Source organism: Serpula lacrymans, assembly GCF_000218685.1.
Source record: "Serpula lacrymans var. lacrymans S7.9 unplaced genomic scaffold SERLAscaffold_2, whole genome shotgun sequence".
Classification (NCBI taxonomy): domain Eukaryota; kingdom Fungi; phylum Basidiomycota; class Agaricomycetes; order Boletales; family Serpulaceae; genus Serpula; species Serpula lacrymans.
In genome coordinates, this window is record NW_006763291.1 from 1,442,196 (window position 1) to 1,463,775 (window position 21,580).

General features: G+C 47.0%; 5 protein-coding genes across 5 annotated transcripts; 4 read left to right on the forward strand and 1 right to left on the reverse strand.

The window, feature by feature from the left end:
- Positions 1-8: 8 nt before the first annotated feature.
- On the forward strand, positions 9-2,972 carry SERLADRAFT_457028 (uncharacterized protein; the record flags this gene model as incomplete). Its single annotated transcript, XM_007313563.1, has 13 exons — positions 9-303; positions 362-376; positions 433-453; positions 512-537; positions 594-1,144; positions 1,197-1,249; positions 1,303-1,368; positions 1,422-1,486; positions 1,617-1,724; positions 1,807-1,987; positions 2,047-2,126; positions 2,179-2,212; positions 2,272-2,972. 13 exons carry the CDS (start codon positions 96-98, stop codon positions 2,322-2,324), a joined length of 1,461 nt encoding a protein of 486 aa, XP_007313625.1.
- Positions 2,973-3,505: 533 nt separating this feature from the next.
- On the reverse strand, positions 3,506-6,952 carry SERLADRAFT_457035 (uncharacterized protein; the record flags this gene model as incomplete). Its single annotated transcript, XM_007313564.1, has 12 exons — positions 3,506-3,906; positions 3,983-4,060; positions 4,162-4,303; positions 4,375-4,402; positions 4,481-4,547; positions 4,629-4,771; positions 4,844-5,009; positions 5,065-5,201; positions 5,259-5,324; positions 5,376-5,445; positions 5,505-6,440; positions 6,491-6,952. 11 exons carry the CDS (start codon positions 5,644-5,646, stop codon positions 3,875-3,877), a joined length of 1,071 nt encoding a protein of 356 aa, XP_007313626.1.
- A 125-nt stretch (positions 6,953-7,077) lies between these two features.
- Positions 7,078-9,017, forward strand: SERLADRAFT_457038 (uncharacterized protein; the record flags this gene model as incomplete). Its single annotated transcript, XM_007313565.1, has 6 exons — positions 7,078-7,440; positions 7,491-7,912; positions 7,965-8,198; positions 8,251-8,377; positions 8,439-8,614; positions 8,668-9,017. 6 exons carry the CDS (start codon positions 7,101-7,103, stop codon positions 8,833-8,835), a joined length of 1,467 nt encoding a protein of 488 aa, XP_007313627.1.
- A 3,303-nt stretch (positions 9,018-12,320) lies between these two features.
- Positions 12,321-12,695, forward strand: SERLADRAFT_378144 (uncharacterized protein; the record flags this gene model as incomplete). Its single annotated transcript, XM_007313566.1, has 1 exon — positions 12,321-12,695. The coding sequence occupies one exon, from the start codon at positions 12,357-12,359 to the stop codon at positions 12,687-12,689; it is 333 nt and encodes a 110-aa protein (XP_007313628.1).
- A 1,119-nt stretch (positions 12,696-13,814) lies between these two features.
- SERLADRAFT_433373 (uncharacterized protein) lies at positions 13,815-21,459 on the forward strand (the record flags this gene model as incomplete). The annotated part of the gene is made up of 9 exons (XM_007313567.1): positions 13,815-13,848; positions 13,898-14,724; positions 14,775-15,238; positions 15,303-15,426; positions 15,483-15,620; positions 15,672-15,872; positions 15,927-18,329; positions 18,387-18,538; positions 18,597-21,459. 9 exons carry the CDS (start codon positions 13,815-13,817, stop codon positions 21,457-21,459), a joined length of 7,206 nt encoding a protein of 2,401 aa, XP_007313629.1.
- Between the last annotated feature and the right edge of the window lie 121 nt (positions 21,460-21,580).

Here is a 21,580-nt window from a genome sequence, read left to right on the forward strand (position 1 = left end):
AGAACCTCGCTCAAACTTTAGTTCTCTCTTCTTCCTCCTCCTCCTCCATCCTCTCCTCCCCTCTCGCCGCCATCCTGTTCGCCACTCCCCTCACCATGCCCTCCAAAGCGTTCAGGTCGTCCGACGACGACCCTCTCGCCCGCGCCATCGCTCCGCCTCTGAACGAATCCCTAGCAGAACGCGAAGTCAGAATACATGAAGAGCAGGAAGCAAAACGCATCTCAGACGCAATCGACGACGAACTCAATCGCCAGCGCCAAGCTGAGAAGAAGGGCCCAAAACCCATCAAGATTCTTCTTCTAGGTATGCACGTCCCCCACTCACCTCGTCATCTCCTCACTTCTTCCCTATTTCTCCTCAGGCCAGAGCGAATCAGGTATGGTCTCTCTTCCAATCACCAGCTCTCGCTCTAACCGTGTCTTTATTATGAAGGCAAATCAACCACCCTGAAAAGTAACCTCGTGTTTACACTCTAGGTGCCCTATACCAGCTGACATTAGCCTTCTCCTAGACTTTCAGCTCATGAACTCGCCCAAAGTACATGGTCCTCTTCATTGTGCTTCTTGTTCCATGTCTCACAGCTCTGTAATTAGGCTTTCCGTGCTGAACGGGCGTCATGGCGAGCTGTTATACAGCTCAACGTCGTACATTCCGTCCGTACCATAATCGACCTCATGAACAAAGCACAAGCCTCCAGTTATTCCTCCTCATCTGTCTCTTCACGCCCGAATACGCCGTTTAAGGAGTACCCCAACTTAACAGGAGAACATCTTAAATTAAAAATGCGTCTCGCACCACTTATGCAAGTCGAGGAGGGTCTCCTACGAAAGCTGTTACCTGCCTGTTCTCCTGCATTTGCCGCTTCTCATCTCTCAGCAATCACGAACCTTCCATATTCCGAGCGCATGAATAATGTAAAGGAAGTTACTGTGAACTCTACGAGCTTGTGGAAAGGAGCCTTCGCAAGGCTTATGAATTCCCGAGAAAGCTGCGAGAGCGAGAACTTGGTGAACTGGGATGATCCTGACGATCCTGGTGTGATCCTCCATGCGTGCGCTGAGGACATGACACGGCTCTGGAATGACCCTACTATCAAGCAGCTGCTTCAAGTTGAAAAGATGCGCCTAGAAGAGATGGCTGGTTTGTACGTTACATCTTTCGTTTAGTGAGGTCACTGGCTAATCACAACATTCTAGCTTCTTGGATGCTCTAGATCGAGTGACATCACCTCGATATGTGCCGACAGATGGTGAGTATAAACCTGTGCTAGATTTCTTGGTGGAATCCTCATTTACATTCCAGATGATATCCTACGAGCTCGTTTGAAGACCATAGGCGTCACAGAATATCGTTTCACGATGAAAACAGGTATTACAGCTTGGTAATTATTACCAAAGACCCCTGTTCACATGTCTCGTTAGGTCCCCTAGGAAGTGCTATGAGCCACGACTGGCGAGTATTTGACGTCGGCGGCCAGAGATCACTGGTGAGTGTGAATATTCGGTTGTCAGCGATGGACGCATTGCTAATAATACCATTCTAGCGAGGTATGCAATCAAAAATTCCAACTCATGATGTTGTGGACTATGTGAGACTGACGGAATGAATTGATAATGACAGCTGCCTGGGTTCCATTTTTCGATGATATGAACGCCATCATCTTCTTGGCGCCGATAAGTTGTTTTGACCAGGTTTTGGCGGAGGACCCTACCGTGAACCGGCTGGTACGTCCGTTGTTTCACTTGAATTACTTCCAAATTCGTCCCAACGTGTGATGCTGACTTGATTGATTCTTGTCTCTATTAGGCTGATTCAGTCTTGCTATGGAAGGCCATCGTATCAAATCCGCTGCTCAAGAAGACAGACCTTATACTTTTCTTGAACAAATGCGATATTCTCAAGGCAAAACTTACTTCAGGGATACAACTGGGTCATTATATCGTCTCTTACGGAAATAGGCCAAATGACTTTGAAAGCGCTTCACGGTGTCAGTTCTTCGGCGGCTGAACTGACGCGCATAGATAAGCTGATTGTTATCTTTTCTAGACCTTCAGAAGAAATTCGCAGCGCTACTAAAGGACCATTCTCCTGAGCGTCCTTTCTATTGTCATTTTACTTCTGTTACCGTGGGTACCCATGAGGTTTTCAAATTTCTTGATGTACTGATGGGCATTGTAGGATACGAAGTCAACGATCATTATCCTCGAGAATGGTAAGCGCTCAAATGCCCCACCTTGCTCCAAATTCTGATCTTGGCGTGTGATTCTACAGTGCAAGATATGATTGTGCGAGATAACTTGAAGAAGAGTGCGCTTGTGGCATGAAGTGGTCGTATTTGCACTTCTCCCAAAATCACTCAAGACATTTATTTCGTTCAATCCACTTGCGATACACCCGAAAGAACTAGAATCAACTCGTTATGGCATCCAAACGACTTTCACGTAACAACTCCTCATTCCCCCTCGCTCGCTCGCTCATTTTGCGAGGCAAAATCATACCAATGTATCAACCCACTCATGGTCCACAAAGTGGACGCACAACTCACAATCCTTTCCCCCTCACCTCAATCATCCCATCCGCGTTGTCTTTCCTTCAATTCTTGGTCTAATAGTCGCAATCAATCCTTGGTCTCTCTTTCTGACTTTCGGGCAAAGTCCTCTCCACCTCGTTGCGTCCTGTCATTGGATGAAGTGAGGATATTCTGCCTCTCACAGTGGCCTTGTCATCTTTAGAAGGATGGATGGCGCTGTTGTATCAACATCTCATAGCAGTAGAATTTACCCTACTCTCTCCCCCCAATTTACTTTTACAATTCGCCGTCTACAAATCTCTCGAATCATCGTGGCGTCCAACTACCTACATGGACGCACGCTTCTACTTTTGTCATGTCCCATAATTTTGAGCATGCAAGAATGAAAAAGAAATATCTTTATACTTGGCATCGAGGATTAAAGAATGATAGACTGTATATTCGATACGCAATGTGTTATGAACCCAGCCCGTGATGCATGATGTGGCATGATGGCGGGCGTAGTGATCAAAGCTCATAATAGATTTTGCATAAAGTTGGGGGCGTGTCAGCTCCGCGGGGTTCTCGAAAGTGCGTTTGTGACAGTTCCGTGAGTTTTGGATTATCCCCAACGCTTGAGAAGATCGTTCACAGCTCTCTTTTTTTGTGAATCTCAGGATTTGAGGGGGATAAATAGATGTGCCTGAATACGTGCTCAGCGGCGTTTCTAAAAAGTACAATGTAAAACAAATTCCAGCTGTTCTCGGAACGCCAGACCTCTATGAACGAACTGAGGTTGGCACCCAGGGCGGACTTCAACGGAGTACAATACGAATGTTTTAAGGAGTGCATGAATGGATCAGAGTCTGGAGGCTGAGGTTCACCCGTAGTACGCCACAGTCAATACTCGGCCAAATAACGCAGTCTACAGTCCCATGTCCGCCCAGGGGCTCACTCGGTCTATCGGTCTAACGTTCTGAGAACAGCTACAATGTGGGTGATCATGGTGTGATCATGTGTAGTCTGGATATCACTTAAACGGAAGTATGAAGTCACTGGGGCAATTCGATATCATCGGCGGAAACATATGTTTGAATATGAAAAAAGGGGGGAATCATTTGAATGCCGGGGTAACAATAGTGCAGCATACAGTAAGTTAGACGGCACGGGGGGTCATGAGGTACATTTCTGTCGTTATATGGGAGTAGTTGGAGGTGACGCTTTGTGGTGTGGTTAAACGAGAGGAGGGGGGATGCAAGGCGGCTGATGAGGGTGGAGGTGCTGTTTGGGAAAGTGAAGAGACGTCTAATACGGGGCGAGTTATTGTCTATGAGAGACTGTTTGTTCATGCGAAGTTTTCCGAGGTTATGGATCGAAGCTGTGTGGACCTGGAATAACTGGGGAAGCGGTGATTAAGAGATCAGAAAAGGTGAATGGAACAAAAAGTGAGTCGTCTGTATTATAACTATTTACCTTGCATGGAAGATGTGCGGGATAAAGGAGAAGGAACGGGAATACTTTCACGATCAGCCATTCCAGAGATTTCGGATGCTGAGACAAGAGAAATGGGGGTGAGAAAAAAATGACAGGAGGTAAAACGCCAACGCAAAGACAAAACAATGATGATGATTAAAGAAGACGATGATAATCACCGGAGGCATCAAAGTGGCCCTTCTGGCCGAAAGAGGAGAGCTGATAGCCAACGTCAAATCCTGAAGTGAAGTGGGCGCTTAATGTGTGGGTTAGGCGAACTCGAGTGCTAAGGCGACGGAGATTTAGGAGGAGGTGAGAGCCCTGCTTGTTTCAGTTAGTCGGAGGACCACAAGGCTTATCATCGTCGTGGGGATTGCAATCAAGACACTTACGGCAAATGACATAACGGTTAAGTGCCAACTGAGGACAGGGGGTAGCGGTGCCATCGCTTTTAGTATGTGCAGATATCAAAAACTTAAATTAGGAAAGTATGCTCACAAATAAAAGATACCGGCCATAGCTGTGTGATCGAACCGGTACATTGAGAGATTGAGAAGAAGGATGGCTGCACGATCGTAATGGGAATCAATAAAATTGAATGATGAAACATACTTATGAAAGGCAAAACGGAGGAAAAAGAGCGTACCGAAGACCATGGCGTAGGCCCATGTTCCATCCCGAACAATAACATTGATAACGGTGTTATCACCGAGACCACGCCGGACGACAGTGGCAAACTTAAAGATAGTTAACAGAAAAAGGATGGTTTCGAACCCGAGAGAGGAGAGCCTATATAAAGTCATTATCGAAAGACAGCCGAATTGAGAACACGACGATGTTGAGAAGAGAAAGTGAACGTGCCAATATCCACCATAAATCCGAGGTGCAAAGGTGACGATACATTCTCTATTGAATTCTATCTTTGGCGTTGTTAGTATGATTACAGTGAGCGTTGCAGCGATCTCGGCGAGAAATAATGTGGATAGCGTCCAGAGGATAAATTTGCTGCGGTTATATAGAGCGTAAACTGTGTCGAGGGTTATCTTGAAAAAATAAACAACCGAAAACACATATACACGTACCTCGAACGAGCAGGACTGTTTCGACAGCCAAACTCATGAACTCGGATGCTAAACCTTGGTAGAGAACCCAACCTCTGCAAGTGTAAAGTGGAAAGCGTATACCAGAGCTATAGCCTGTCGTTATGATTAAAAGGCATCTGCAATACAATACATTCCATCATAGCGAAAAGGATGAGGAAACATTGGCAAAATACCCTTGTGTTAATACTGGGATATAGCGAATGAGAAGGTACATGTATTTCAGCCAAGTGTTCCCGCCTCTAAACATAAAAGTTAAAACGGGGTACCCAGCCGAGACGGATGCAACTTACTGCCAGATATACTCGACCTCATCTCCAAGATGTATGAGAATGTCCCATGCCAAAAAACATAAAGAAGCGACTTGTGAGAGAATGAGATCTAACTCGTGTCAAACTGACAGCGATCACAAAGTGACTGACCTCCAACGTGACCGTTGACTCTGGTGGCAGAAGCAAAGACGGGATTCTGATCGGAGGTTGGCCAATTCGTGCTCGCGGCGGGACCGGAATCCATAACATAGCGTTGTAGAAGGGAGGAGACGTTCAGGAATATTCTTAACATCCACTCAGCAACATTCTTGAGCCATCACGGGCACGGTAGGTCGGAGTTCGAGGGAAAGTCGTCAAATTTTGATCTCATAAATTTTCCCTTGATATTTCTTATGAGTACCACGGACACAGTAGTATAGTCGCTTTAGCCGACTATAGTACCACAGGGAATATTTTGGAGATTGAAACTTCGAAAACCGTCGTTTCATAAGACGTCGATGCTGTGGCAAGATATTCCTGTATCCCGAACATGGTGTCGCATTTCCATAAACTTGAAACAAAGTGAGGCCCTGAGATCTGAGACACGAAGGACTCACAGTGCTATTACAACCATCACTAAGCTGTTGCCACTGCACACATCATCTTGATGCAACTAGCCCTCTACAGTTCCTCGTAGGCTTGCGATGGCTTCTCAGCTGAGTAAACTCGCGATCATCATGATGGCATACCATACCTAAACAGTGTGGATGATTATGGAATGACAGGCAGAGGATTTGCACCGTTTCTTTGATAATCAAGGTTCGACGATCCTGAAACCAAGGTCTTCTTTGAATCCAGAAAACCAACTCTACCCACAACCGTGATACTACTATGACTCGCAGACGGCATTTGATGACGGTTGGTGGGGGTCCCAGTTGCCAATTTCAGTGGTCTGGTGGATGCGTATTTTTTTTTACTAATAGTATCTAGTGGAATCAACCTTAGACACAAGTCTCTGTCGCCCAACAGCACTGCGGCGAAGTTGCTGGTGTTCAAATTGCTCCTGATATGTCACTTTCTTTCTTTGCATCAGCACTACTGTTGATGCTTGTACTTGTGTCAGAAAGGCACGAATTGCTTGCAGTATTGTTACTGACAGCATTGGTCTATGATGGCCAGGGGGAAGATTTCTTGATGACTAGGAGGCACCTGATATTTGGGGAGCAGATTGTAGCATGATTATAGCATTGTCATCGTTACTGAGAGCGAAAGTAGACTGTTCCACGGCCCGCCTTGAACGTTTGAACCTTCCCCTGCTATGGTTGCCTCCCCAAAGTTGCTCCACGTCCTGGATGAACTAGATTCATATGATTGCTGCGCGCACACCAACCTGAGTCTGAGTCGCCATTTGGATACTGTAGTTGCCATAAATAGTAACAACATCCTGCGGAGTCTTGCCCCAAAGAGTTGCCCTGTGGCATTCGTGCTGCCACAAGCCAATAGACCAAGGTCATGAACACAATACGTCACATATGTATCCAATACTCGTAGACGACACGATATTCGCCAAATGGCGAGGTACAGTAAGGAGCGTTCTTGAAAGAACAGCCAAAAATCGAGCCGTAATGGTAAAAAAAGCGCTGGGTCATTTAATTTCCACGCTCCTGCCCAGCCCAGAAAAACTGCAACCCCAAAGATTTACTTCATAAATTCGGGCTAGTCACTCCTCACGTTGTCTCGTCTTTCTTACTCAGACCACCAACGACGATGTCTTCAGTCTATCCTTCACGCAAGTCTCCACCGCCTGCAATGGCCAGTATCACTCCTCCCGTCACCCCAAAGCTTGCCAACGCTCATGCCTCCAAGCCTAAAGCTGACGAAGAACCAGCTGACATGAATATCCCTGACAACTATGTCACGTATACACTTAAGCATCAAAAGCCTTTGCCACCCATCACATGGGACAACTGGACAACTGAGCTTAACTGGCTCAACGTTGGTATCCTTGGTCTCACTCCCATTATCGGCATTGTCAGCGCATGTTTTACTCCCTTACGTTGGGAGACTGCTGTCTGGGCTGTCATTTATTACTACCTCACTGGTCTAGGTGTGCTCGTCCCGTCCGGAGGTCCCTTCCTTTATACTGATTATGATTAGGTATCACTGCTGGGTACCATCGTCTCTGGGCCCATCGTTCTTATAACGCCTCAAAACCTCTGCAATACATCCTTGCGTTACTTGGTGCTGGTGCTGTCGAGGGTTCTATCAAGTGGTGGGCCCGTGGTCACCGCGCACATCACCGCTACACAGATACCGATCTCGACCCTTACAACGCACACAGGGGTCTGCTTTGGTCGCATATAGGATGGATGATCGTTAAGCCCCGTCGCAAGCCTGGTGTTGCTGACGTCAGTGACCTCACAAAGAGCGAGATTGTAAGATGGCAACATCGCCATTATTTAACTTTGATTTTCATAATGGCCTTCGTCGTGCCCACTATCATTCCTGGGCTTGGATGGGGCGACTGGAAGGGTGGTTACGTGTACGCAGGACTTTTGAGACTCGTATTTGTTCATCACGTCAGTCCTTTTTCAGCATTTGATTAGTCTTCTAACTAATCATATTCTTTAGTCCACTTTTTGCGTGAACTCCCTTGCTCACTGGCTAGGTGAAACGCCATTTGACGACAAGCACTCTCCAAGAGATCATCTTGTCACTGCTCTTGTTACCATTGGCGAGGGCTACCACAACTTCCACCACCAGTTCCCTATGGATTACCGTAATGCCATCAAGTGGTATCAATATGACCCTACAAAATGGTTCATTTGGGTTTGCAAGAAAGCTGGACTCGCAAGTCACCTTAAAGTACGTTGTAAACACTGATATGACCTTATTTTGACTAAACTTATGTCCGTAGGTTTTCCCTGACAACGAGGTCCGCAAAGGCCAGTTAACGATGCAATTGAAGCGTCTGCGTGAGACGCAAGACAAGCTTTCATGGCCCGAAGATAATAGCCATCTGCCTGTAATCAATTGGGAGAGCTGTAAGTTACCGTTCTCGTATTCATATTTTATCATTGTGCGTAATAACGATGGGCGGTTTAGATCTGCAACAAGCTCAAAGTCGACCACTGATTTGTGTTGCGGGCTTCATCCACGATGTTGGCGACTTCCTTGACGAGCATCCTGGTGGTCGTCATCTTCTTACAAAGAACATTGGTAAAGATGCGACCACCGCCTTTTTCGGTGGTGTATACGATCATAGCAACGCCGCCCACAACGTGAGTGCTCTTTGCTTGTTGAATTTGGCATGTTCTAACGAACGGGTACCTAGTTACTTGCCATGAAACGGGTTGGTGTTCTGCATGGCGGTGCGCCTCACGGGTTAGAAGACAAGTCTATTCCTCCCAGCCAACGGTTACGTATTGCTCAGTACAACGAGATGGGTGGAAGCGGATACAGCTCTGCAGCTTGGTCTGATGGGGAGGGCCTGATGGGTTGAGGAGTCTTTCGGAACGAGGAACTATGTTCCGTTTACTGCATTCTGCATTTTCCTCGTCAATTTTAGACGCATTCATTGTTACATTTTTCAGAACACTTTTTAATCTACGAACTCGACTACGCACGCTCTGTTATGTCTCTTGCACAGTTATGATAATAGATGAGAATATTTGGTGCATCTATGTCCTGAGACGTGGTAATACGAGCCACAGATATCATGCCATGGGTTTTGAATGCAAATCAAAGTACGTATCCTTTGCCGTCCACTTCGTCGATTTTAAGACGCACTATAAATATTGCTTTCTATGGGGAGCATATGATTCAGACGAGTCCATGATGAAGCGGATTATTATTTTGCAGAGGAAAGCTAAGGATGGCAACCAGCTTATCTAGCAGATCATTGGCATAACTCAGACTGACGCTCATTATAGTCAATCTGGTTGCGGCGTTATCGTCACGATTGAACTATATCCACAGATAGATAAGGGACGTGATACTTGCGTCCTCGCATCGAGTTCATTGATGGACCATAACAAGGATCATGACATGACCGCAACGTTTTCAGTGAAGCATGGCCAAATGAAGCGTTGCAACGCACCAAATAGTAGTTCAGGGTTGGAAAGAGTAATTTGAACACCTTAAATGTGTGGTTGATATGAAGCAGTATGATTAAGGCTGATAATCAACCTTGTCCTCGTCTCTGTGGATCACTGTCGCCGTCGGTGGGGACGCTGTTTTGTTGTTCCTGTTGACAGGCATCTCGAGGTACGGAAGAAAGCGTATCACGTGACGGTTACGCGACGCGGGTCAAATACAGGGTTCCCACGCTTGAATTTACTTGCTTCAGCCTTTCACGACGAGCCACCGCCCAGTTTGACTTGTCGCTGCCTATTTCCCAGTATTGCCTCCATCGCCATTGACGACGACCACGACATTTCATCCTCGTATTTCTTAAAGGTAAAAGAGAACAAAGGATCATGCATAAACACTCTTTTTCTGTTCCATCAGTTCCCGTGTCTGCTCCCACTTCTCCAGCTGCTACTCGCCTTAATAGATCAGACCGTCTTAGCGCTCCTCCCGTCACTCCCCAGCGTTTTCCCCGTGCACCAAAACATAACCTTCGCACACCAGTGACTCCTGCAAGCTCCTTTTCAACGCCGTACACGCCACTTAGCATACGCTCATTTGCTTCCTCAAATGGCTCTACCCTTACTACCCCCGGATCCGCAACTAGTCTGAAGCGTATTCCCGTAGTTGTGTCACCTCAAAAAGGATCCATTCCAAGCGCACAATATACCGATAGAAGTCTTGCAGATATCGCAGAAAATTGGCGCTCTCGTGCCAACGAGAATGGAATAAAGGTATCTTCCACAGACGATTCCAACTTTGCCGATGATGAAGGTCTGTAATATCGCTTATATGCGTATTTTATGCTATTGACGTGTTGTTTCTCTTTATCCGTTCACCCACACACATTGTCGTGTGCTATCGTACGTATGCCACGTTATTCCATAACGTTTTGACCCGCTCTACACCCTACTACACGATACCCACACCGGATGTATGCGCTCTCAGAAAGCGACCAGACTCTATCTGACGTTAACTCATCAGGATTCCAAGCAGAAGATGGTTTGTTTGTTTTCGTCTGCCTGGCAATTTTCATATGATAATGACCATATTGGATATAGTGCTTCTTCCTCCATTCTTGTCTACCCATCACCGTGTTCGTGCGCAATCCAATGCCGTACCACTCCACGCGCCCCTATCACCCCAAGTGACTCGGACACCCGCACGACGGACCCTTATGGCTTTGAACACACCGCCTCAAAAGCCTACAAACGTTAGCCAATTAAAACTCAAAGGAAGCTTCACTGATCCCGCGCACACGCGCCGTCGCCCCTCTTTTGGACAGGTCTGTCAAAGCGCTTCCATAATATATCATCATAAATAGCTCACTGAACCATTTCAATTTGTGTAGATGTCTACCGAACTATTCGACATCGACGAAAACTCGTACTCCCCATACCCTCAATCCTTCTCAACTTCGATTGCACAACCCGTAGGCCTCCCTTTTGCATTCCAGGACCCCTTTCACGCCCCCACTCTTTCTACAATTGCAGAATCTGTTCAGCAGCACTTACCCGATCCGCTTATGCACAGTAACGCCACAAAGGCCAGTGACACTTCATGCTCTGTGTGCGGGCGCGCTACTGGTCCATTGGCCATCTTGGAACCTTGCTTACATCCGCTGTGTTCTGCATGCCTCACTAGTGCATTAAACATCGTTGGAGAAAAGGACATGGAATGTGCAGTATGCAAAAGGGGCGTTGATAACTTTCACCTCCAGAACACTACCTCGATGTCTTTCAGTGAGAAACGTATGGATATGGTACCTGAATCGTACGGCGCTGCATCACCCTTGCAGAAACGTAGCAAGAATGAGCACCACAGTCTCCTTCCCAGTGCGTTCGAGTTGACTGCCTTCGGGTCTCTGATGGGCCCGTCCAACCTTTTTGGTCAACCGCGTGATTCCTCGACGCCTATCCCGGGAAGGCAGCCGGCAGTGTCTTCACGCCCAAATGAGAATATCGTGCTGCGCATTGATAATGTTCCTTGGGTATGCCGTCATATCATATCTCTTTGCATTGAGTTGTCGTTGACTGTAGGCTCGCTGCAGGATATCACACCGCCCGCAATCTGCACCTGGCTGAAGCAGCCCGTTGAGAGGGTACACGTTTTGCTCGACCGGCGGGGTAAAACAATGAGCCATGCATATGTGGAGCTTGGGAATGAGGAAATTGCTAAAGCTGCGTTAAGAGGGGCGCAGAATTCTGTCCTTGGCCGCGGAAAGCGAGCAAGGGGGGTGACTGTCACAAGGAGTGGCCAAGAGGAGCTGATGCGCGCTGTATGTCCTTTCATAACATACCCCTCGTGAGCGCTCACTGACGATTATATCGTCTGCCAGTTGTTTCCTTCTTGGAAAGGTAGCTTCGACGGCTCAAAGCCGTCGCTGACCGGATTGAGCCATGAGCATGTCATCACTACTCTGAATACAGGGCTGATTACCGAGGGAGAGCTCAGCTCTTTGTTGCATCTTATTCGTTCGCCCGAAGTAGGTTTCTGACTCGCTCATTAAAGTTATCATGCTGATTTATCCGTTGGTTCACAGTCCCATTTTCTCAAAGTTCCTACTCTCCCTTTCCACTCTCTCGTGAGTATTCTCAGCAAATTCCCGGCAGACATCGATAGTCGAGTATTTTGGTCCACCGCACTAAGGGATGTCTTGTTCAGTATGTTTTCAGTTCGCCTTTCTTTTGAAGGATGCTGACATTTGACAACAGACCTCACGCATGCTGCTGTTCAAGTCTTACTCTCTCGTATGCGTGAGAACACAAACACGGAGGAAGTACAGCTCGTATATGATTTACTCCGCGCTGGTGCTGAATGCCAAGGTATTTTCGTTCCTTTTCGTTATCGTAGCCATCCCTTTAAAAGCTTCATGTAGTATTCACCACTCAGCAAATGAACGTGCTATCAGACCTTGCTGACTCTTGCTCGCTCCCGCTATCTTTCTCGAATACCAGTTCTCCGAATACCAATACCCATAGTCTCCACACTCCTGACTCTGCCACGTCGATTACACATTTCCGTAGATCCAGCACGGGACATGTGCAAAGCGACCAAGTTGGTCCCTTCCGCTCCGAAAGCTCGAACTCTGGTGCGCGTGCGACTGGTCCTCATGGCATCAAGGACGTTGTTGTGCATGATGCTGATCCATTCAGCATGATTGCCAGGGAATTTGGAGTCGAGGAACAGCTGGTACAAGCCCTTGTGCAGAGGCTTAACGGGTTGTGAAATCCCAAAAATCACGGTCTTTGCTTTCTTGCTTTAAGGCCACCCCCTTCCTCCCTTTGCATTATTTCTTGAATCACATCGCAACCGACACGATTAACGTCTATGATGGAAATGTCATTACGCCGGTTCAAATGTGTTCCCTTCATTTTTTCAAGCCTCCTTTTCTTGTTCTATGGGACTCTGGTCAAAAAGTTACATACAATATCCATACACAGTCGCTTCCACATTCTTCCCTTACCTGCTTCTTCCATTCACGAACCTCCAATACTGCTACACGTTTTTGCTCTGCCTATACATATCTGCGTTCCATGGTGCTTTGGCCATCATTTAATGTCCCTACCTTTCCTACAGCTTCTCTTTCCCAGTTTGTTCTTCTAATTCCCCTTTCAATCCTGCGTCCATCTTCTCCTTTCCGTTGGTAAACGCGAAACTCCATTTCTTCCACCACCTGCTATGGAATCATGCAATGCTGTCGTTGAGTGCATCCGCTTTCATGTACCGCCTTCTGAATCGTTGTGTATTGTAGAATACTGTTACCTTTGCTGTTGTTGGCAATAGAGCCTTTTGGCCGAGGCGTATCTCGATTCGACCTACTGTTTCTAAACTGAGGGCACTGGTGATAGACAAGGGTTATTTGGAGTTTGTAGTATTAGTACTGCAAGGTGTTTTGAGTTAAACCAATGCTGATAGATTGATGCATGTGAATATTGAGCTACCTGGATGCAATCATGAAGAACCTCCCCTGCTTATCTAGAACCTTACAAACTATAGATAAACTTACCAAGAATAACAACGTGGCCTAGTACTGATCATTAGTCACGGTGCGGCCGGCTGCGAGTGCCAAACAGTGGTACAAGTCAACAATGCTGTACTGAAGTCGTTACTGTAGCGACTCGGTGTTCTTGATCTTCGCAACGATTTGCGGGTAGTCGCCTTTTCGCTGCTTTTTCTTACGCCGTTTCTCTTTGACTCTTTTCTATCCTTCTTTCAGCTTTCCTTTTTTCTGTCACCTTCTTAGAACTTCAGGCACTGGCAAGTCAACGTACAAGGCTTTAGCAGTGCACGGACACAGGCGTGTGGGCACGATCCGAATACCGTGTTCAAGTGGAATCAGGGTATTGAGAAATGAATTCAGATGCTATACAAATCACCATACCTGGTCTGTCCCAATTGATTAGCGCTGGAAGCACCACTGACTGTTGTTTCAGATTTTGACGAGGATTTCCAGTCGACTCCCATTCCGTTCGGTCGCTCGGGTGGTAATGCGTTTGGAGCTTTCGGAAATACCGGCTCTGGACCAGAGTCACCTACGTTAATTACTCCCATTGCCCTTCCTGAACGCATTGAACGGGGTTACTTTCATTCCCGCGGCGACTCCGTAACATCTGAAGATTCTATACACTCACAGTCCACACGTCACGTAGCAAAACCTTTTGCCCATTCATCACAATCTTCTGTGGCCACGACAAGTAGTTCGCCTTTTACAAAGAAGCCTTCATTTGCTTCAATTCGTAATGCTTTCAAGATCACTGTCAAGAGCAGCGACGTTCCACCCCTACCACAGATTGACCACCAAGCTTATCCCATTCTCAAGAACCCATTCAATCGTTCAACTTCGTCCCTCGCTCATGCACCTACGATATCTTCTCAAAAGCCGTCTTTCACTACAAGCCCGCCTCATCCTCGAGCACCAACGCCTGGCGCGAGCGAGTCTCGTCCACGTGCTGCATCTAGAGCCAGAGGCCACTCTGTTGTCAAATCACAACATTCTCATAATGGCTCTATATTTCATAGCTCAGATACCGGTAGTGACTTGGGCCATGGCTTTGGGTCATCCTCACCACCCCCGGTACCCAGGATGCCCGGCGCTTTCGGAGGGCAGTTTGGCAAGAGCGAAGTGTCTTTGATTACGGATGAAGATGATAAAATTGTCATGGACCCAAAGACACCTTCCGACTATGCTTTGCATGCAGTTTTCATACGTTTTGCTACATTAGCTGAGGCTAAAATTGAGAGCTTTCTGCGAGAATCATTGGTAAATTTATTTTACTGATACGCTCTGCTTTTAAACTAAACATGACATAGGACCGCGATTGTTTACTGTCGGACTTTTTGGGCCCAAATATAGATCCGAAATTCGACGGTCTGCTTATCTCCCTCGGAAAGATAGCACAGAAGCATACGAAGCCTGTCATTGATTCAGTGATGCGTTGGAGAAAAAGTCAAAATGAGAGTGTTAGCTCGCATATTCTGCGACATCATCTTACTCAATCCCCAACCCTAAACCGCAGTATGAGACAGCACGAAGTTTCTTTTGCTGTCAACGAGCGTAAATCGCTTGCTTCTATCTATATTATGTGTCGCGCTTTGGTTGCAGTCTTGCAACTCATATCTAAGGACGCATTGGGGGAGTCTTTGGGATGGAGCTTGGAAGAGACGACGTTTGATCAGTTTAAGAAGCCGGACCTAAAGCTGCTTGCTCAGTCTGCTAACCATCGGATTAACGCGGATTTATTTGCGACACTTTTGGGACACTTGGCTAATGTTCGGTAAGAATAATGATTATGACACCCTCACACGCAGACGTCCATCCGCTTAATTCATATATCTTAGCTTCGTCAGTGTAACGGATAGATTCTTAGGAGAATTGAATCCTGTGGCTATGGGTCAGGTAGCTAAGGATCTTGACACCAAGTACGAAAATTTGGTGAAGGGCCTCCGACACATCCAGATTAAGGTGATATACAATCAGGATCTATGTTGACTTCTCCATTTATGCATGGTTATATCCAGGTCTGGCCGCCAGAAGCATTTGAGGAAGGTGCAGAGTTCATGGAGTCACTGTCGAAGTCTTTCGAAAACACACACGGGCTTCGTTTCAAGACGACTTTTGCAGAAACTCTGACTCGCCTCTTGCACTCAATCGGCAAGGTAAGTTTAGACGCTCTTTGTTTATATTTGTTATCTGACGTCATATTGTAGACCGCTCAAGCAGAAGTCAACCATCCACAGTGGGCAAAGGCGATCGAGAAAATCTTTCCACGGGCTCGAGATATGATGGGCAAGCCACGATATTGGAATGTAGCATATCCACTCACAATTGCTTGCCTTTGTGTTGCGCCACACCAATTTTTCCTGCGTAATTGGATGGCTTGCTTTGAAGCAGGGCTTTCGAAGTTAAAAGTTAGTTCTTCTTATACAAGTTTGGTTTTCTAATCACTAACGTCTGTCGAGCAGGAGAAACCTCATCGCCTACCTGTCATGAATGGAATGATGCGTTTAATTTGGACTTATTTATATCGATGTCAGGAGCCGGCCTCAACCACCACTTCGAAACTGGAATCATTGATGAAGCATTTCTTTCCTACCAACCGTCCTTCTGTTTTTCCCCACGAGGAGCATTTAGAGCCCTTTGTATATACCGTCCATTTCGTTCTCTCTCGACACTTCGATTACGGCAGTGACTTTTGCCTGGAGTTGATGCAGGAATTTGCTATCCGTGCATCTCCGACGCAAAACATTCCTAATATTCTGGCTCCAGAGCGATTGGCGATTTCTGTTCAAGCAATCCTACTTACCTTGGCTGCTATTGAACGGGAGGAGCCGAACCCCACATGGCCTTCGAGCACAGATTTCTTTGTGGTACCCCCACAGACAGACTATCCATCGTCTTCGGATATCTTGCCTCAGGCTATCCTGTCGAAGCCTGGCATGCAGGATTTCTTCGATCGCTGTGGTGTGGTTTTAACTGCTATCGCAAGGTATTGCAGTAGTACTGTCGGACAGATGTCGATTTTCGATGAACAGTGGTCCTCCGCTCGATTTAATCTTTCTCATGAGGAATCTCCTGGCATTGTAATTCGGCGCCATCCGGAAGCAATCGTCGCATATCCCAGTTACCTCGCGTCCCAGATTAATATGTTGCAAACCTGCTTTCAATCGTGGCCTCGTTGTCTGCATTCTTCGTTACCTCTCCAGGATGCTGTTGATATGCTCATACATGGTGTCGTTCATGTAGAGCCCCGCCTAGGGGAAATAGCTATTGAAACGATGAAACGATTCATAGCTGAACCTCAAAGTGCCGTTGTAGTTCTATCTCGGTTCACAACGTTCCTTTTCGATCCCAGTCACGTTGTGCGGGAGGGGTCTGGAATGAATTTTGCCCTGGAAAGTGTCAGGCTGCTGGAGTTCTGGAGTGTTCTCGTGGATAGTTGGATAAACGATACTATCGGACGGCAGAAGGATTTATTGAGTGATGACGATAGAAAGACTATATCGTTACTGAGCGATGAATTATCTGCCGGTGCTCTATTTCTACTCTCACACGAGACACGGTCTATCCATTCGTCAGGTGTGAAGGTGATTCGCATGCTTAGAATGCTGTCAGGACATATAGGTGCCAATATCCCTGAAGTAGATGGATCGACTCCCTCTTCTCACATCGCCGACCTGCTGCACGGGAAAGGAATTGGAAAAACGTACTTCGAAGGGTATGACGAGTTGCTGGATAGATCCGAGCTTGACCGTTTACAGCAATGGCGAGAATCGACACGCACAGATGTTCTCCTGCGGCTTGCTGACAGCAGCAACGAGAAGGACCGTAAATTGTGGCGACATGTGTTCCCCGCGTTTATGCAAATATGCATTCATCATTCCGTCAAGGCATCGAATGCTTTCCGTGATACGCTCGTTGCAGCATCTTCTCGGTATCATCCTGTCATGCTCCATCTTGCAGGCCTCCTTTCCAGGGCTCCGACTGGTGTGGGCGGTCGAGCCCCATTTACGGGAGAAAAGGATGGGTACAGGGTGATCAAGGAACACATGCATACCATTGATCAATGGCACATGTGGATCAAGATCCTATGTGCAACTACAGCTGTGTCCGATGGTCGTTCCGCCATGACCAATGTGGGTCGCGAGCATTCGCGCGTTCCTTCAGACTCTAATTTTGAACGCGAACGTATGATGACGGCTCGCCATCTTTTCAGATATCTTACTCCATTCCTCGACTCCGATTACACTCCTTTCCGCGACGCTGCTGTTCTTTGTATCAACTCATTCCCCTCTGGAGCTTACCCAACACTCTTAGAAGATCTTGGATCCTTAGCTTCACGTCAATTCTACAATGAAACTCGACCAAAGGCTGGGTCCTCAACGCCTATTGGAAGAACGCGTCGTCAAGATCGCCTACATTCCGCTGTGGCTCGCATTTACTATCTCACCGCAGATTTGCTGCCCCGTCAGCGGTCGGCTGCGAAGCAAGCTGCGCTTTCGCACGTACTCAAGTTCGTCCGAAGTACCCAGTTATTTCTTGCAGAAAACCGCGAAAACTATGCGTTACAACGTTTGCGGCGCTACTTCTGTGGAACTGTGGAACGTCTATTCGACGGACTTGCTAATCTGATTGACTCTGAACGCTTCATCCCACCAAATATGCACTTGACGCTTTATAGATTGTGTGAAGAATGGTGTCAGTACGGGCATCAATCCGATGCCGCTAAGCACCGCTTTATAATCATGCAAAGAGCATCTGCAGCTGCAGCGAATGATCCACAGGCAGAATCTGACGCTGCAGAACGTTTCCAGCATGAGACGAAGCTGTTATCCAGCGCTGCTGTCGGTGCTTTGGCCTCGCTATGTGTAAGTCGAGTCGTGATTGGAATTTGGAATGTAGCTTTAACTGATCATTACTTGTAGCAAAAAGCTTACTTTCCTCCTGAGGTCTCTTCGAGTTCACCTACTGAGCGTCCCTCCATGGAGCTCCTAAAACCTTTGGAGGCATCGTCAACTTTAGAGAGGATCGGTGCTATATTTGCCACATCCAATCCACAAATGCAAGCTCGTGGGAGGTAAGCTTGGTTTCGAGTCGCTCTTGTTTCTATTTACCCACGTCCCTTGCGTTTTTAGAAAAGCACTTCGTTCCTTGCTGCTTTTCCCGAAGCCAGATGCCATTCTGCTCGATGAAACTTTACGCCGTGCATTTGTTGGCTACAAGGAATTGCTCTCAGGAAGTGCCTTATTTTTCGAAATCGTCTCAGATATCATCTGCACGACCAGCGAACATGGTTTCACATATAGTCAAGTTGTGACTCTCGGTTTGTCTAACCTATGTCACACTGACCCAGGGATTCGCCGGAATGCTTTTAATATTCTCGAGACGATTCACGAGCGGTCGTTCGGCATCCTTTCGATGACTGAGTTTGAAAGTCTGGTCGGTAGCTCGGCACCTAGCACTTATCTGCATGCTCACCACCTCATCTCTGACTGTCTTGCTGGAGAACATCCCACCCAAGCTATCAATGTTCTTTCGCACCTTGCTACGTGGTTACCCCGAATTCATAGCCGAGGGAGTCATAGATTGTCACTTCTCCTCTTGCAAAGTCTCGAGGGCTGGGTTCAGAATATCCAACTCCTGCAGCAAGACGAATCAGGTGTCTCGCGGATTTCCAGCGAAGGTCGTACGGCTCTTTATCACATGGTCTCGTTAACTCAGCGCCATGGTGACAGTCACCCGGAACAGATTGCTGCAATATGGACTCGATTTGTAGATTCCCCGCATCAAGCTAATGGGCTGGCCACTATCACATTCTTGGTAGAAAAATCCCAGAAAGTGGCCACCACAGCGTTCATTAAATGTGCTGCTCATATCGTGGCTTGCTTGTCCCGAACTGCTATTGGACGGCAGATATTCGAGCAACTCTGTAGTATTATAGAGCCTGAACGGATGTTACCCAATATCGATCACAAACTGGGTATTCCCGATGCAGAAGAGGTTGAGTTATGGTCAGATTTAGATATACTTTTTGCAGAAGACCAGCCAAAACTTTCTTTGGGCTCTGCGCAATACGCCATGCTATTCATTGCTGACGTTGCTTTAGATCGTCAGTGGACGATGCATGATCAAATTCCTGTCTTACTACATGCCATCTTCTCGCACCTTGACCATCGCATACTTTTCGTCCGGCAACAAGCACAGCACATGCTTTTCCAGCTCATACGATCTTGCATTCCCGCGTATGCCGAGCTCAACGATCGATCAGTTCATGTTACTCGATCAACCCTTAAGTCTACAATTTCTGCACTGGAGCAAGGAGAATCTGTGTTCTGGAACGATGATGATACGAATGAAGATGCGGGACCCAAAATGAAGCAGCTCTGTTCTCAAGTGGTTTCCATCCTGAATCCTATCACTCCTGAACTGTTGCGGAAATGGGGGAAACTGGCACTAGCATATGGAACTACCTGTGCAATACGCCCAATTGCCTTCCGTTCCTTGCAACTGTACCGAATCCTCATGCCACCAATGTCGCAAGACAGTCTGGGGCAACTCCTTGCTCGTTTATCAGCTACCATTTCTGCTACGGATGTCAACATCCAGCTATTTACCAATGAGATAGTTCTGACTCTCATTGCGTTGGCATCAACTGAGGAATTAGACCGCTCGCTCCTGCCACAACTTTTCTGGACTACTCACGCATGTCTTTCGACTGCTATCGAAAGTGAATTTACGCAAGTGTTGAAACTCCTCACCGTGCTACTCACTCGCATTAACTTGGATGATCCCGCCATGGTGGACCTTATCATGTCTCAGCGTCCTTTAGATTGGAAGGGCTACTCTTCGCTACAATCGTCTTTACTAGCCGGTCTCCGTTCGTCTACTACCGTTGAAGCGACTTTCAAATCTTTCAAGTCTTTGGGAAGCATCAACGACTCTCGCTTGATTGATTCGACGGAGGGACGTTTGCGCGATCTTTATACAGTATCTCTGCCATGGTGTCTACATGCGATGGCGAACGATTCACATGACGAGTCACTTAACGAATTTGCCTACAGCATTGCTCGACTAGCAGACCGAGAAGGCCGAGATAGTATCAGCCGCATCATGACGTCTTTCGTGAAGAATCGCTTCAGGACCAAGGATGATTTCCTTCGACAATCTGTGTTAAGCCTGCGCGAACACTATGGTGTCGATCATTGGACTGAAATTGCTACGCTACTTCTGGGACTGGTGCTGAATCGTGAACGCTGGTTACGAGTACATTCCATGCAAGTTCTCAAAATATTTTTCCAACAACGCGAATCCCGCAGTCTGATGGCACCCTTGGGCTCCGAGTTGTTGATGCCATTATTGCGGTTGGTAGAGAGCGATCTCTCCTCGCAAGCTTTGGAGGTTCTTGAAGAGCCCATGACAATCGCTGGAGGCCCAGCTGCTAAGCATATTTTACGCATGAGTATGCACATGAGTATGCTTACCAAGGGTACCGACAACGTCACCGACGTCTTTGGAGTTCCGGAGGACTCTGGTTGGTGTGTTGCTCAGCCGGACACTTTGCGACAACAGTGTCGCTTTAATATCACTGCTATATTCGAAACATGCAAGGTATCATACAGACCTTCTATGATCGAATTCGAGCCGGAAGCAGAATCATTAGCTGTAGCACTATCTGATGGATTGGAGGAGGATCTCGGCGGTCTTGTACAAGATCTGCATGAATTGAGCAGATTTTTTCAGAACCCCAGGTCCCATACCCCCGTACTCGTCCCTAGCCAACAACTAGAAGCACGTGTGGCAGCAATTCTAGCCAAATCAAGGGACACTGTTACAGATGTTCCCCAAACTCCATTCGTGGATGTTTTCAAAGTTGGCAGGACTCATGACATATCTGACGACTCTGATGATGATTCTGACAACGAATCCGAATTTGATGCCTTTATTTTTGATTCCCCATCCCTGTATCGCAGCGCTCCGAATGGTCATACACTACGTTGAGCCCCTATATCCTCAAGTTGGAACATTTTTTGATATAATATTGAGACATATACATGTATAGTACCGCATTGCATAGATTGGCATCAAGTATAATATCGTTGGATGTTGATAAAGTTATGCA